This window comes from Hyperolius riggenbachi, chromosome 1, assembly GCF_040937935.1.
Source record: "Hyperolius riggenbachi isolate aHypRig1 chromosome 1, aHypRig1.pri, whole genome shotgun sequence".
NCBI classification, from domain to species: Eukaryota; Metazoa; Chordata; class Amphibia; order Anura; family Hyperoliidae; genus Hyperolius; species Hyperolius riggenbachi.
The window spans coordinates 527,671,001-527,685,790 of record NC_090646.1 but is presented as its reverse complement, the minus strand read 5'-3'; the positions used below and the strand labels follow the sequence as shown (position 1 = coordinate 527,685,790).

At 41.8% G+C, this 14,790-nt stretch overlaps 1 protein-coding gene across 2 annotated transcripts in view; it reads left to right on the top strand.

The window, feature by feature from the left end:
• KSR2 (kinase suppressor of ras 2) overlaps positions 1-14,790 on the top strand; it is a 550,925-nt gene that overhangs the window by 73,705 nt on the left and 462,430 nt on the right. For both annotated transcript variants that reach the window (XM_068246131.1, XM_068246140.1), the window contains exon 2: positions 7,936-8,076. In XM_068246131.1, coding sequence (XP_068102232.1) covers positions 7,936-8,076 — 141 coding nt within the window. The remainder of the gene's footprint in view (positions 1-7,935; positions 8,077-14,790) is intronic.

The window sequence follows — 14,790 nt, the reverse complement described above, 5'->3', positions numbered from 1 at the left end:
AGCTAGATACATCATAAACCTCTTAAAAGGTGTATTGATCTTGGAGTATTATTCCCTGCAAATCGCGAACTGTTTTGCCCATGCAATTCCTGAATATTCATCAACTTATGACACTTTGTAGAATTATGTATATATCAAAGTCTAATTAAGGGTCATTGTCTCTGGGTTTCTAAAGGACAGGCATGGTGAATTTCCCGTTGACTTTTATGGTTTTATGACTGGGTGATGTTTTGGCTTATGGCCCATACTCACGGGCTACAATTGTCGCCGCAACACGTGGCGCGCGCGTGTTGCGGCGACAGGTCGCCCGTGAGTATGCGGCGTTGCACGGGCGCGCACCCTGAACTGTCGCTCGTCGCTGATGTCGCCAGGCGATTGAACCGCTCAATCGCCTGGCGACAGTTGCCGCCGCAACTGTCGCTAGTCCGCGTGAGTACGCGGACTAGCGACAGCAACCTACATTAAGAATACGGAGCTTCCGGCGGGGGGAGGAGGAACGTCGGCGACAGCTTCCGTCGCACCGCTGGTCCCTCTTCCGCGTGTGTACGCGGAGGGACCTGGTGAGGAGCTGTCACCGGCCTGTCGCGCACACGCTCATGTGTGCTGGCGACAGGCCAAAAAGTTGCCCGTGAGTATGGGCCATTAGCTGTAGTTTCCCCCTTTGAAGTAGGAACCAGGAATGGGGAATGACTCTGCTGTCGTGGTGTATTGACTACTCTCTAGGGCAGAATAAACACCACACCATTTCCTCTAGTGTGTGGCTGGCTTGGAAATGCAGAATATTTTCTTGTTTTTTCAAGTGAGGCTGGGAGCCTAAAGAGGCAGTCGACATCACACCTTAATGCACATTTTCATGTGATTGCACATATGGCACTCACAAAATCGTGACAGCCCTATTTTTGTTTACTAGCGGCGATGTAGGGCGTTTGAACGATATGTTCATCTAAGGCAGGGGTAGGGAACGTTGGCTCTCCAGCTGTTAAGAAACTACAAGTCCCACAATGCATTGCAGGAGTCTGACAGTCACACTCATGATTAATAAAGGCAAATGCATGCTGGGATTTGTAGTTTTATCACAGCTGGAGAGCCAAGGTTCCCTACCCCTGATCTAAGGTAAACTGTGGATTATGCAGTCAGCAGATTTTCAACTTCTATGGTGGTAAGGTGAGTCTGGTGTAAATTGAGATGTCATTTAACATCCTTTTTATGACTTTGCAAGCTCCGATGACCAATAAGAGGTTGTATGTGGGAGTGGTTTGCATACTGAATAGCAGTCTCCCATCAGGTCCCCTAATTTGCATCTTGATCCTGATTGGTGTATTTGTTATATATATATATATATGTGTGTGTGTGTGTGGATGTGGGCACTTTTTCCTCAGAACTGGGCAACTTGAGAAAGGGCTGGAGCCTGTCGTGCGCTACAGTTCTTTTTATTGTATGTCTTGTTTAAGCATTTTATAAACTAACTAGTGGACCTAAGCCCGTTTAAAAACGGGCTAGGTCTGTCACTGCGCATGCGCCCGCCGCGCACGCACATTTCCGCACGACACGCCCGCCTGACGGCCCGTCTGCCCCTTCGCATATGAACGTTGTACTTCCTCAGATCTTCAATTTGTTAACATTTTATTTTATTTTATTTAGGGTTGATCTACCCCACATGTACCACACTACACACTAATGCTGGGAATACATGGTTCGTTTTTGCCACTCGATTCTGCAGTTGATTCTCTTATCTTCCATTCGTTCGAAATCGAGCAGCAAAGAATCGAAAGGGAGATCGGACATATCGGAAATTATGTATCATCTAATCACCTAAAAAAACGAACCATGTATTCACAGCATAACTCAATCAACCCCCTTTTCCACAGACCTACCTTATGTGTCCCTCCCCCACCCTTTAAATTGTAAGCCTTTGGCAGGGCCTCTCCCTCCCTTATGGTGGGTACACACGGGGTACCGCTGTAGCCTGTCGCTAGCACATCGGGGACGTGTGTGCGACAGCTCGTCGCCAGGTCCCTCTGTGCAGCAGCCGTACACACGGCGCACAGAGGGACAGAGATGCGGTGGAAGCTGTCGCAGAAGGTTCCTCCCACCCGCCGGAAGCTCCGTCCATGGTGAGTGGGTTGCTGTCGCTAATCCGCATACACACGGTGAACTAGTGACAGTTGCAGCAAAGTTGCGGTGAAGTTGCCACGCCGATCGCCTGGCGACAGCTCTGACAGGCGATGGTTCGTGGCGCGCACGTTATACACACTGGGGACCTGTCGCTTCAACACGCGTGTGCCACGTGGTTGCGGCGACAGTTGTAACCCGTGTGTATGAGGCATTAGTGTGTTCTTCTTAATTTTACTACCTCAGCAATGACACCCTTCTCATGTCCGACTAACTCGGACTTGTGTTGCTGGGTCTCTGTAAAAAGACAGCGCCACAGCAAAATACTGCGCCACAGTCCACAAAGTTCTATAGATATCAATTTTTCACCCGTTGCTGGGATCGCTGCAGGGAATCCAATAATCAATGCAATCGTTCAATATTACTGCTGCGCTCTCCAGAACCTATTATTTACAGAATTGCGCCAAAGTCTATTGTGATAAAACTACAAATAACACACAAAAGTCTTCAGAAATTCAATTGGAATAGGTAATCCGTGCTTGGGATCGCTGTAGAAAGTCCAATAGTCAATAATATTCAAATAATACTGCTGCGCTCACCACACCTGAAAAACATATACAGAACTCCACATAGGGTGATAACGTTCAGACTGTCAATGTAATGCAGCACACCACCAAAGTGCTTTTGTGACTTGTGAGGGATAGTGCCAATTCCTATAGTCCCACACCCCTTCTCCTTATATGCTCACCAGATAAGAGCCACCTCAGGTTTCAGGTGGATCTCAAGCGGTACTCATATACACACCTTAATGATGCTGATCCTGCAATAAAACATCTCGACATAGGGTAATACTGTTCAGATAAAACCACATTAATCAACGATATCCCTCTGTGCTAAAAGTGCTTTCACTCCGTGTATGTGAATGCCCCCACTCACTGCACACCAATCTGCTCACCGGATAAAGCCCACCTCTATTTACAGGTGGAGATTGCGTTCAATGATGCCTTCCGAACAAATTCCTCCGCTCTTGTCCAAAAGCTTAACCTCTCTTGAGGCCCTTTTAATCCGATAAAATCTCAATAAAACACATAGAGAACATACATAGTGTAAAACCATTACAGCTTGCCTCTGGGCGCACATAGATTTACACTTACGCGTCCAGAGCAAGTTTCAGCATATCACAAGTGTTGTTTCTCCAATGCCAATCCGCTGAGAGGTAAGGGGTGAAAGTGCCGCAGCGTCCCGCTCAAGTCCTTCTTCCAGCCGGGAAGTAAGCAAAATAATGTCCGCGCTAGTAACGGTGAGCGGCTGGCCGGTATACCCTGATTGCATGTATAACCTTGTGCTATGTTGTATAACTGTTTGCTACCTCTCTGTCTGTCACCTCTTGTTGCAATGTATGTATCCCTATTTATTGTCCAGCGAAGCGTAATACATTGGCGATTTATAAATACAATTAATAATAATAATAAATTATTAATGAGTACGTGTATGTTTTATAAGTCTTTACTGTTCTTTTTTTCTCAAATAGCATAAATCATGTTTTTTGCAGAGTTTGTATTTTGTCTGTTTTTACTGTTTTACGCAGTTGTTGAACTGCATAGGGGGCCTTGTTACTCAATCACTTAATCAGTCAATCGGCTGGCAGCGTACTTTAAATTTCCTCGCTACTTGTCTCTGTTAAAAATACTGTGGCTAGACAGCATTTTACAAGCACATCAAAAGAAAATAGGCAAACTGAGGCAATGCTTGCTTTACTCCTTGCAATATATAGAGCAAACTAAAAGTGTTGCATTTTTCTCAGCAAAAGTGGAATCTCTCTTTAAGGAATGGAAATTGAGAACAGTTGGTATGAGAGTGCCATCCAGTGGACACATTGCAAAGCGCAGTCAATGTTTCCTTGTCTGTAAATATAGCATATTTTTCATTAACAGCAACGATTTGACAGGCTTTGATGTGTAATTATCGTCTTATAATTTGGACTGACCTCATCATTATTTTTTTATACTTGAAGCCTGGTGCCTTAGCATTTATTTTATACTAGGATTGTTTTATATAAAAGGTCACTGTTTCATAAAACCTATGCATAAACGTATTATTTCTGATCTTTTATTCAACCTATCTATGTAAAACCTTTTCAATACACATCAGGCAAAAGAGTACTAAAACCAGACAACCATTTTAGAATTTTTTCACTGAAAACCTTATAGTTGAAGCTAGCAGTAAATCACAGAAAAGGTTCTATCTAAATGTTGTTGGCCATTTAGTTGGTCTACAACAGTGGATTTAGGTCAAAGGATACTTTATATGGAGTAATCTAAAGTTTTGAAACCTTGTTCAATTCATAAATACTTCCAAGTATTTGGGTTTAATAAAGAAATAAATAAAAGCCATTTTAGATGATCCCAGATAATTACATGCCGTAACCTTCTCCGACACAAAATATACTCACGTATAAGCCTAATTTTTCAGCACAAAAAATGTGCAGAAAAGTTACCCCCTCGGCTTATATGTGAGTCAGTGGAGCAGAACAGATGGTGGAGCAGGTTTTGTTACTGGCAGGTTTTGTTACTGGCTCCTTGCTGTGTCTGTGCCCCCCATCCCCTGCAACATGGTGTGCAGAGTGCGCTGCTCAGGACTACCTGTGTCCCCTGGCTTGTGAAGCAGAGCGTGCAAGCAATGTGTCAGCGGTGCAATGTTCGGGGATTCTTCCTGTGTGGCAATCGCTGTGTCTCATATCTATGACGCCATCTAGTGGGGCCTTGAGACACAGCTGTATCATCCTTGGGGCACATCTGGCTAAGGGGATGGAGGCTGGCTTGTACTGGGGGCACATCCGACTACTGTGGAGGGGGCTTATACGCAAGTCAATTACTTTTTTCCTGGTTTCTGAGGGAAAAGTGGGTACCTCAGCTTATACGCGGATTGGCTTATATGCGAGTATATACGGTTGTTGAAATGCAACATCCACATTTTCATTATTAATATGTTAGGCAATTTCAGTGCTGTTCAAAAACAGAACTAGGCAGATAAGACATGCAATATTATCCTTTACCCCTCACATCCAGAACATCTCCAGGTCCTGCCACTTCCATCTCTATAAAATCGCTAAAATGTAACTTATCCCCTGATACTACCAAACTTCAGGTCCATGCTCTAGTCATCTCCTGTCTAAACTACTGCAATGCCATCCTGTCCGCACTTCCCAAGACCAGACTCTGACCCCTACAATCCATTATGAATGTATTATTCGCTGCTTCCGCTCCTTCTCTTCAGCTGCCTTTCTTCGCAAGACCTTACCACTGGCAATCTTACCACTTTTATGTAATAGGAGGAAATACCTAAAGTATTTATTCAAAGTATATTCACTCCATTTACCCTTCTACTACATAGATTTAGTAAGATTCTAACATCAGTGGGCACCTTAAAAGACCCATCTGTTCACCATATGTAGAGTCCTTGTCATCCAGAACTTAACTGACCAGCAATCTCAACCAACTGGCACAAATCACCAGCAGTACTAACAGTGGTGAAAGCCAACTTATTATGCTTTTTGTGGGCTCTGCTGTACTTAAAGACTGCATTCCATGGCTCCCCCAATATTGATGTACTTCCAGTTACTGTATTTCATATCTACAGAGTTCATGGTATATGCATATAGTGGTATAGTACTGCCTTTATAGTACTGTATTAGCTAGGCCTCTATTTAACATTGACTCACATGCAACCAGAAGGCACACTTATCAGCCAATCCCCATCTGTGGCATATATATATATATATATATATATATATATATATATATATATATATATATATATATACACACACAGTGGGATGCGATGTCAGTTAAATATATCATATAGGAGACACACACAGTGATATTTGAGAAGTAAAATGAAGTTTATTGGATGTACAGGAAGTGCACAATAATTGTTTAAATAAAATTAGGCAGGTGCATAAATGTGGTCACTGTTGTCATTTTATTGATTCCAAAACATTTAGAACTAATTATTAGAACTCAAATTGGCTTGATAAGCTCAGTGACCCCTGGCCTACATACACATGGTAAATCCAATTATGAGAAAGAGTATTTAAGGGGGTCAATTGTAAGTTTCCCTATTTTTAATTTTCTCTGAAGAGTAGGAAAATGGGGTTCTCAAAACAACTCTCAAATGACTTGAAGACAAAGATTGTTCACCATCATGGTTTAGGGGAAGAATACAGAAAGCTGTCTCAGAGATTTCAGCTGTCTGTTTCCACAGTTAGGAACATATTGAGGAAATGGAAGACCACAGGCTCAGTTAAGGCTCAAAGTGGCAGAACAAGAAAAATCTCAGATAAACAGAAACGACAAATGGCAAGAACAATCAGAGTCAACCCACAGACCAGCACCAAAGACCTACAACATCATCTTGCTGCAGATGGAGTCACTGTGCATCGTTCAACCTTTCGGCGCACTTTACACAAGGAGATGCTGTATGCAGAGGAAGCCTTTTCTCCGCCCACCGCACAAACAGAGGTGCTTGAGGTATGCTAAAGCACATTTGGACAAGCCAGCATCCTTTTGGAATAAGGTGCTGTGGACTGATGAAACTAAAATTGTGTTATTTGGGCATAACAAGGGGCGTTATGCATGGAAGAAAAAGAACACAGCATTCCAAGAAAAACACCTGCTACCTACAGTAAAATATGGTAGTGGTTCCATCATGCTGTGGGGCTGTGTGGCCAGTGCAGGGACTGGAAATCTTGTCAAAGTTGAGGGACGCATGGATTCCACTTAGTATCAGCAGATCCTGGAGACCAATGTCCTGGAATCGGTGACGAAGCTGAAGCTGTGCCAGGGCTGGATCTTTCCACAAGAGAACAACCCTAAACACTACTCAAAATCCACTAGGGCATTCATGCAGAGGAACAAGTACAACGTTCTGGAATGGACATCTCAGTCCCCAGACCTGAATATAACTGAAAATCTGTGGTGTGAGTTAAAGAGAGCTGTCCATGCTTGGAAGCCATCAAACCTTAATAAACTAGAGATGTTTTGTGAAGAGGAATGGTCCAAATTACCTTCAACCAGAATCCAGACTCTCATTGGAACCTACAGGAAGAGTTTAGAGGCTGTAATTTCTGCAAAAGGAGGATCAACTAAATATTGATTTCATTTCTTTTTTGTGGTGCCCAAATTTATGCACCTGTCTAATTTTGTTTAAACAATTATTGCACACTGTCTGTAAATCCAGTAAACTTAATTTCAATTCTCAAATATCACTGTGTGTGTCTACTATATAACCAACGATTTATAGAGGGAAAATCATGACGATTAACAAGGTTGCCCAAACTTTCGCATCCCACTGTATATGTGTATGTATATATATATATATATATATATATATATATATATATATATATATATACATATATATATATACTCTGTATATATCAAGTGGTTTCCATTGGGTGATTGGGGTTCAAATTCAGAAAAGGGGTGGAGCCACATCCAATCAGATTAATTTTATTTCAATGCAAATGATTGATGCCAAAGACCGGAAAGCTCACATACTTGGTCATTAAGTAATTGAGTAATTGTGTGTTCGGGTTAGGAAAAGTGGGTGGAGCCAACACCGGCCAAATACATACCCGGGCATCCAGCTAGTATATATATATATATATATATATATATATATATATATATATACTGAATATATCAAGTTTTTTTTTTTATTTAGATGATAGTAGAAATAGCTGCAATGGAAACAATGTTTGTATGATAACTATACACTATATGTCTTCCAGCAGTTTCTCATTCACCTTTGCTTTTGTTTCAGAGCAAACTGGTGAAGTACTTCAGCCGCCAGCTGTCCTGTAAGAGGAAGGTGGCCCTTCAGGAGCGGAATGCAGAGCTGGAAGGTTTCCCGCAGATCATGCACTGGTTCAGGATTGTGGATGTCCGCAAAGAAGTGATGCAGGTAATTACGGATTTGTAGCTAATGCAGACACTTTGGAGGTGTAACAATACTGTTTAAAATACTGTTTAAAAAACATTGTTTTTCTCATCAGGTGCCCTTTAAAACTGGATCTGAGGGGCATATAGCATACAATGCAGGGATACACTTGCCTGGGCTTATTACTTATTAAAGCATACCTGAATGACCAATACCAGCAATTACTACAAGTTCAGGGATGGAACTCACAGCCTCCTGGATCTTAGATTGCTGTGGACTTGAGACAGGATTTAGTTTCTATTTCAAAGGTTTTACTGTTTTACAAAGACAATTTTGTGTGAGAAAACAATAAAGAGAAATACATTAACAATACACATATGAGAAAGAACAGAGGTGCCAGAAAAATAAAAAGTAATAAAACTTTTAATATAAAATAGTGGCAGTGGTGGACTTGCTTACTCCTAAGGACATGAAAGACACACGTGTTTTACGTTCAACAATCTAAAAGTTGATTGACACACTCTTTGGTTTGTAACGCGTTTCGCAGGTGTGACCCTGCTTCATCAGACAGTCAGGTGGGAGTATATAACAAATAGCCATCCGGGTCTGTGCCAAGCGCCTCTGTCACTTTGCTCCTGTCTACAGAGAGCGACTTCTTAATCCTGAGTGGGAACAGGTTAATCTTCCCACCTGCTTGAACAGTGGTTGCCTACTCTGTAACCCTGGTTTGTGAGTATAAATATACCTACCTTTCCAATTTCTCACCCAAGACCAGTACTTACTACACTACATTGGGCTCTCGGTGTCCCTCTTTTTTCTTGTTTGTTATTTACAAATAACAATACACAGGTCATCCTGTAACCCAATGGCACATATGCAATTTATTTTGTCTCCTGAGTTTTCTCATAGGTGATATTTTCATACCTTATGATAAAATTCCCCAAATAATTTTAATAGTAGTTTTTTCAACAACTTGTAGGTACTTTTTTAATTTTAAAATGTTGAAAAGTTATTTTAAAGATAAGATGAAAATTATCTCCTAAGAGATACCGGTAACTCATGAGAAAAAGTTAATTGCATATGGCCCAATATCTCATACATCAGTCTTCTAAACCATCAAAATTATCAACACAGGTCCAAGGGATCTGCAATCCGCAAATGCCAGGCTACATTTCCTAATGATTGTCAACAGGTGGGAGAATCCACAGCCCAGAATAGCAAGACAAGATTTATTTAACAGGAGAAAAATGAATTATGGTGGTGTGAACTTAAAACCACCCTACATGAATTTATTGTTGTAAAAAACAAAAAAAAATCTCCTAAGGTAGAATGTGACCTTTTATCTCCTGATAAAAAAATTAATCGTCTGATACAGAATATTTCTTCTATACTGCAGAGTCTATTTGCAAGAGGTCACAAGGCAATCAGAACTTGATGTCTGAAAAATACCTTACCTCATTTACTCATGACTAGTCAGCATAGAGTGTAGCAAGACGTTGTTTCAGTTTCCCTCTAGTCACAGGCGGGCTTGTATCTAGCTCATGGGGTATCCAGACACTTTTATTTTAGCCCATAGTCTAAGCAGCATAATCAACTCCAGCTTCTGCCAGGGCATAAAAAACAACAAGTTAAATTTACTGACCAATTATTAAAGAGGAACTTCAGCCTAAAGAAACATACTGTCATTAAGTTACATTAGTTATCTTAATTAAAATAGATAGGTAATATAATTTCTTACCCTGTTTTAAAAGAACAGGCAAAGGTTTGTGATTTCATGAGGGCAGCCATCTTTTTGGTTGAAAGGAGGTGACAGGGAGCATGAGACACAGTTCCAACTGTCCTGTGTCCTGATCACCACTCACAGCTGCTAGACAAGTACAACAACATCAGAAATCCCATCATGCTTTGCACAGCATCAGGGGAAGAATGCCCGGGCAGTTTTCTTTGAAGGGGCGGAGCTTAGCTTCTGTGCAGCTAAAAATTAGGCTTGGGTATAAAAAACAAAGTTCTGATGCTGTGAAACTGTTAAAGAAACACCAAGCCTTTTCAGTGCTGCTGAGTAGATTTTTAGTCTAGAGGTTCACTTTAAGTAGTACCCCACATGTATCTTCCATTACAGCTGTTACTCTTGTGTAATAACATAGGCAGCACTGCTGCTTTAACACAGCCCCTGCTTTTGGGGTTGGGGAGTCTGTGCTTAATATGCACCTGCCTCTGACACAGGAGACCTGGGTTTTAATCTCGGCCCTTCCTGTTCAGTAAGCCAGCACCTATTCAGTATTAGGGGACCTTGGGCTAGACTTCCTAACACTGCTACTGCCTACTGAACGCTCCCCTAGTGGCTGCAGCTCTGGTGCTTTGAGTCTGCCAGGAGAAAAGCACAATATAAATTTTATTTGTCTTGTTTGTCTAAACAATAAGATTTAAGCTAAACAGAGAGGAAAAACACAGATTTAGAGCTATGGGAAGTCCTGCTTCACTAAGCCAAAATTAAAGTGTGACCCACATGTCTGTATTGTCATGAAGGTGGAAGATGCTTACCAGGTAGAAGCCCACCAAACTGACCTCTTTTCAATTTAGTGGAGCAAAATCGCATGGCTCTGATCCTGAAATATTGACTTTAATCCTCCTTCTGAAAAGCTAGTCTCAGGTACTTTTTGTGAGGAAGATCAACAGGAGCCACATCATTTCCTTCTAGAATGATGCCTATGGCTGATATTATTTTTCATTCTGAAAAACAATGTTAACAAAAATTTTTGGAATGGAAGAAGGCTAGGGCCTAGGAAACAGAAGGACTTTGTTCCATGATACCCGCAGTCATGCTCAGATACCCCGATCACGAATTTGAGTAAATCCGACCACGGCAGAATCGAAATCCGGATAGGCCGTGATCGTGATCTGGATTTGAATTGGAGCTCCGAATTCGACTCAGATTTTTGCCATGATTACATGTAGAATCTGTGATCACGGCCGGATTTGACTTGAACGTTAAAAGTAAAGCCCTCATATATGCTACAATCACCAAAATTGCATGGATTATAAAGGTGATCAGTGGCTACAACATAATTTTTTTTTTTTTAAATCTTTTCCCCCCTTGTTCCCACTGTTCTACTTAACATATCTGGCAAATTTGGTGTGCATGGCCGGTTTAAGCAACAATGGGGCCCCAGGGCAAAATAACCCTGCCCCCTTCCCCCCCCCCCCCCCCCAATAGATGCCCCGGAAAAAAAAATCGGCATTAAGGGACCTTTTTTGCAGCTGGTATAGTCAGGGTGTGACGCCCCAATCGGTCGGAGCTCCACATTCTGGCTACCCCTGCCTGCATGGGGGACAAGGGGTTAAAAAGTTTCAGGAGGGGGGACCCCACATAATTTAAAATAAAAAAAATTCCCACACTCTAAACAGTAAAAAAGAATAGGAAAAAATGCCAGGGATCTTCATACAGCCATATTGCGGCAGTATAGTGATCCCTGGCCAAAGTGCTGCGTATGGACCCCCTGGAAACCCCGTTTATTGCTCTTTCTTTTGATGCATGTAAAATTACACTACCGTTAGGTTTGCTACTAAAAGTAACATTTACCGCATTTAAAAGTATACTTTTTTCCTTCGAAACTTTAAAATCAAATTTCTCAAAAACTATAAGGTCTTTTTGAAAAGTTGTTTTTTCCTCTTATTCCCAATGATCTCTTTAACATATCCTGCAAATTTAGGGTTTTTAGCATTTAAGGTGGATTTGCTATTAACCATTAAAGTCGGCAGGTTTTTAAAAACTTTACAACTTTAAAATCGATTTTCTCAAAAACTATAAGGCCGATTTGAAAAAAATGTTTTCCTCTTGTAACCACTAGGGGCCCCTTACAAGCTATGGGGCCCTAGGGCAATTGCCCCCTTTGCCTCTATGGTAGCGCCGGCCCTGTTGGTGTGTCTAGCATGTAAGGGGGCTTTGCTATTAACCGCTAAAGTCGGCGGGTTTTCAGGCAATCATCACGGCCAGTGATCACGAGCCGGATTTGTACCACAATCATGGGTACATCTAGAACTGAATCCGTGATCGAGAGGCAATCACGAATTCGGAATCCGACCTCCTGATCAGGAAAAACAGCTCGTGATCACTGGTTACCTGTGATCACGAGGCCGTGGAGAGCAACACTGGATACCCACTCAATGGGAAACTGCCTTCACAAAGCTGCTAGTATAATATTGGTAATCTTCTGGAGCCCAAATTAATCTGCACCTCTTCTAAGCATAACCTGAAATGTTCCTCAGTTTCTATGGTACTCCTGGTAGCTTTAACTGGCTTAAGAACTTCCTCCTTATAAAAAAAAAAAAGCTGTCTTCAGACATTCTTTTTCTGTATCTCATCCTTGGATCTGACCCTCAAATAAATAAGCATCTAAATCCTGTTCTATAAGGATGGGGGGATTTGCTGTTTCAGAAGTTAGGCTGGTGGCTACAGAGCACACTTCATTAATTTAAGCATTGGCAGTAGACTACTAGTCATAGCAGACTTTAACCACTGAAGACAATTTAGAAATACATCATTACACCAGTCATGAGGCTGGTGGTGGACTTCACATAATATATGCTTAGGCTTTCTGCTTTACTTTCAAGAGTTACCTAATGTCACAGAGGTGCCAAGCGTGTCTCAGACCTACAGTTGTATGATACTCCCGTTGTTTAATGCCTGATGAAGCGGGATTGTGCCCGTGAAATGCGTTGCTGTTATTGTTCGCGGAGTATGTAAATAAATTGCCTTTTTGTTACTTATGACAGTATCAAGTCTGTTTCTGAGTAGTCGGTCCACCGCCGCCACCTGAATATTTTAAACATTTTATCGAGTTTTATCCTTTTGGCGCCTCTGTACCTTCACTCGTCAAGAGTTACCGAATACACAATGATTTTTTTCAGCAGATTTACCTGCCGATCGATTTTCCGATCATTTTTCCGAAGAATTTCCATTTACTTCTATGAGAAGATCAATCAGAAAAACGATTGAAGGCAGATCTGACCTGTCTGAAATTATCTATCGAGCCATCTATCTGCCAAAAAAACTCATGATGTATTCCCAGCTTAAAGTGAACCTCCGGACTAAAAATCTACCCAGCAGAACAGAAAAGGCTTGGTGTTTCTTTAACAGTTTCACAGCATCAGAACTTTGTTTTTCTTACCAAAGCATCATTTTTAGCTGCATTTTTAGCTAAGCTCCACCCATCAAAGAAAACTGCCCGGGCTTTTTTTCCCTGATGCTGTGCAAAGCATGATGGGATTTCCTATGTTGTTATTCACGTTGCCTAGCAACTGGGAGGGGTGATCAGCACACAGGACAGTTGGAACCGTGTCTCATGCTCCCTGTCACCTCCTTTCAAACAAAAAGATGGCTGCCCTCATGAAAGCAAACATTTGCCTGCTCTTTAAAAACAGGGTGGGTAAGAGATTATATTACCTATCTATTTTAAATAACATAACTAATATAACTTAATGACAATATGTTTGTTTAGGCTGAAGTTCCTCTTTAAGATCATTGGGTCTACTGAAAATAAGGAAATAAATGTTTCATCGGAAAAATAACTCAATCTAAGTATAAGGATGCCACACACCCTGGCAACAGAGGGGAAAAATTATATGGCCACTGGCTTCTTATCAAGCCAATGCAGGTACATAGGTGCTCACCCTGCATCTGATGGACATAGTCAGTCAGATGAGTGGTGAGAGGGTGAAGAAAAAACACTCAGTTTCAACTTTATGAAGAACCTAGCTTGTTACTTGTACTCCAACAGTGCATTGCATCTGGCAATTCACCTCACCACCACTTGTCAACATCTGAAAGACTTTTCTATGCCTACACTGGCCCATCACCACTCACAATACCCTGGAAATTATATGTTGGCTAGCTTGGCTCAGAGATACTGTCAGGTCCCAGGCCTTCACCTGAGGATCTTCACCCAAAGTGAAGCCATGTAACGCTTCTGCAGGCAATTTGGGCACTTAGCCTGACTTAAAATGTGGATGCCATCGTAGACTGCAATGCAAATTGTGGCTACGGTGGTGTCAACTGTTAAATCATTGTGCCGGAGTTCAGCTATTATATAGCGCAACTCCAGCTATCATCTGAGGCGAGCAAGTGGCGGAACATGGAGCTTGCCTATCATGTAGCCGGACTTCTTATAGCAATTGAGGTCTGTAAGCAACATCAAGGTTTTGGCAGATATCAGCAGAATGATACAGTAAGGCTGCTTCCTAATGTGATACCCTAGAGCAGGGATGTCAAACCGGTCCTGCGAGGGCCGAGGTCCTCACACATTTTTGACACAGATCAAATTAATTGATGGGTCTGAATCAGGAAAGGTGTGGTCCATCAGTTAGAATTCTTTCCTCTCTTTCTCTCCTAAACACTGGCATGGTTCTGGCCCTTCAGTCCTGGACTTCGACACCTGTGCCCTAGAGAGAATGAGACTCAGGCCCGGTAGAACACCTCCTTGTCCGTACCTGCAATGCAGATAATAAAAAAAAGAGGGAATTAGCTGTAAGGGTAAATGTGAAGGCTGTGCTGCTTGGTAACTGCTCTGTAAATTTATCTCTGGGTTTTGTACCCTGCTTGATTTTGAGACCCCATTTTTCTGTGTGACGATTCAATGGAAAAGAACAAGGGAGCCTAAACTGGTTACCTCTTTTCACTCGCACAGAACAACTTGTTCAATGATGTCGAAGATTTCTAGGCATTTATAAGTAAAGGTAATT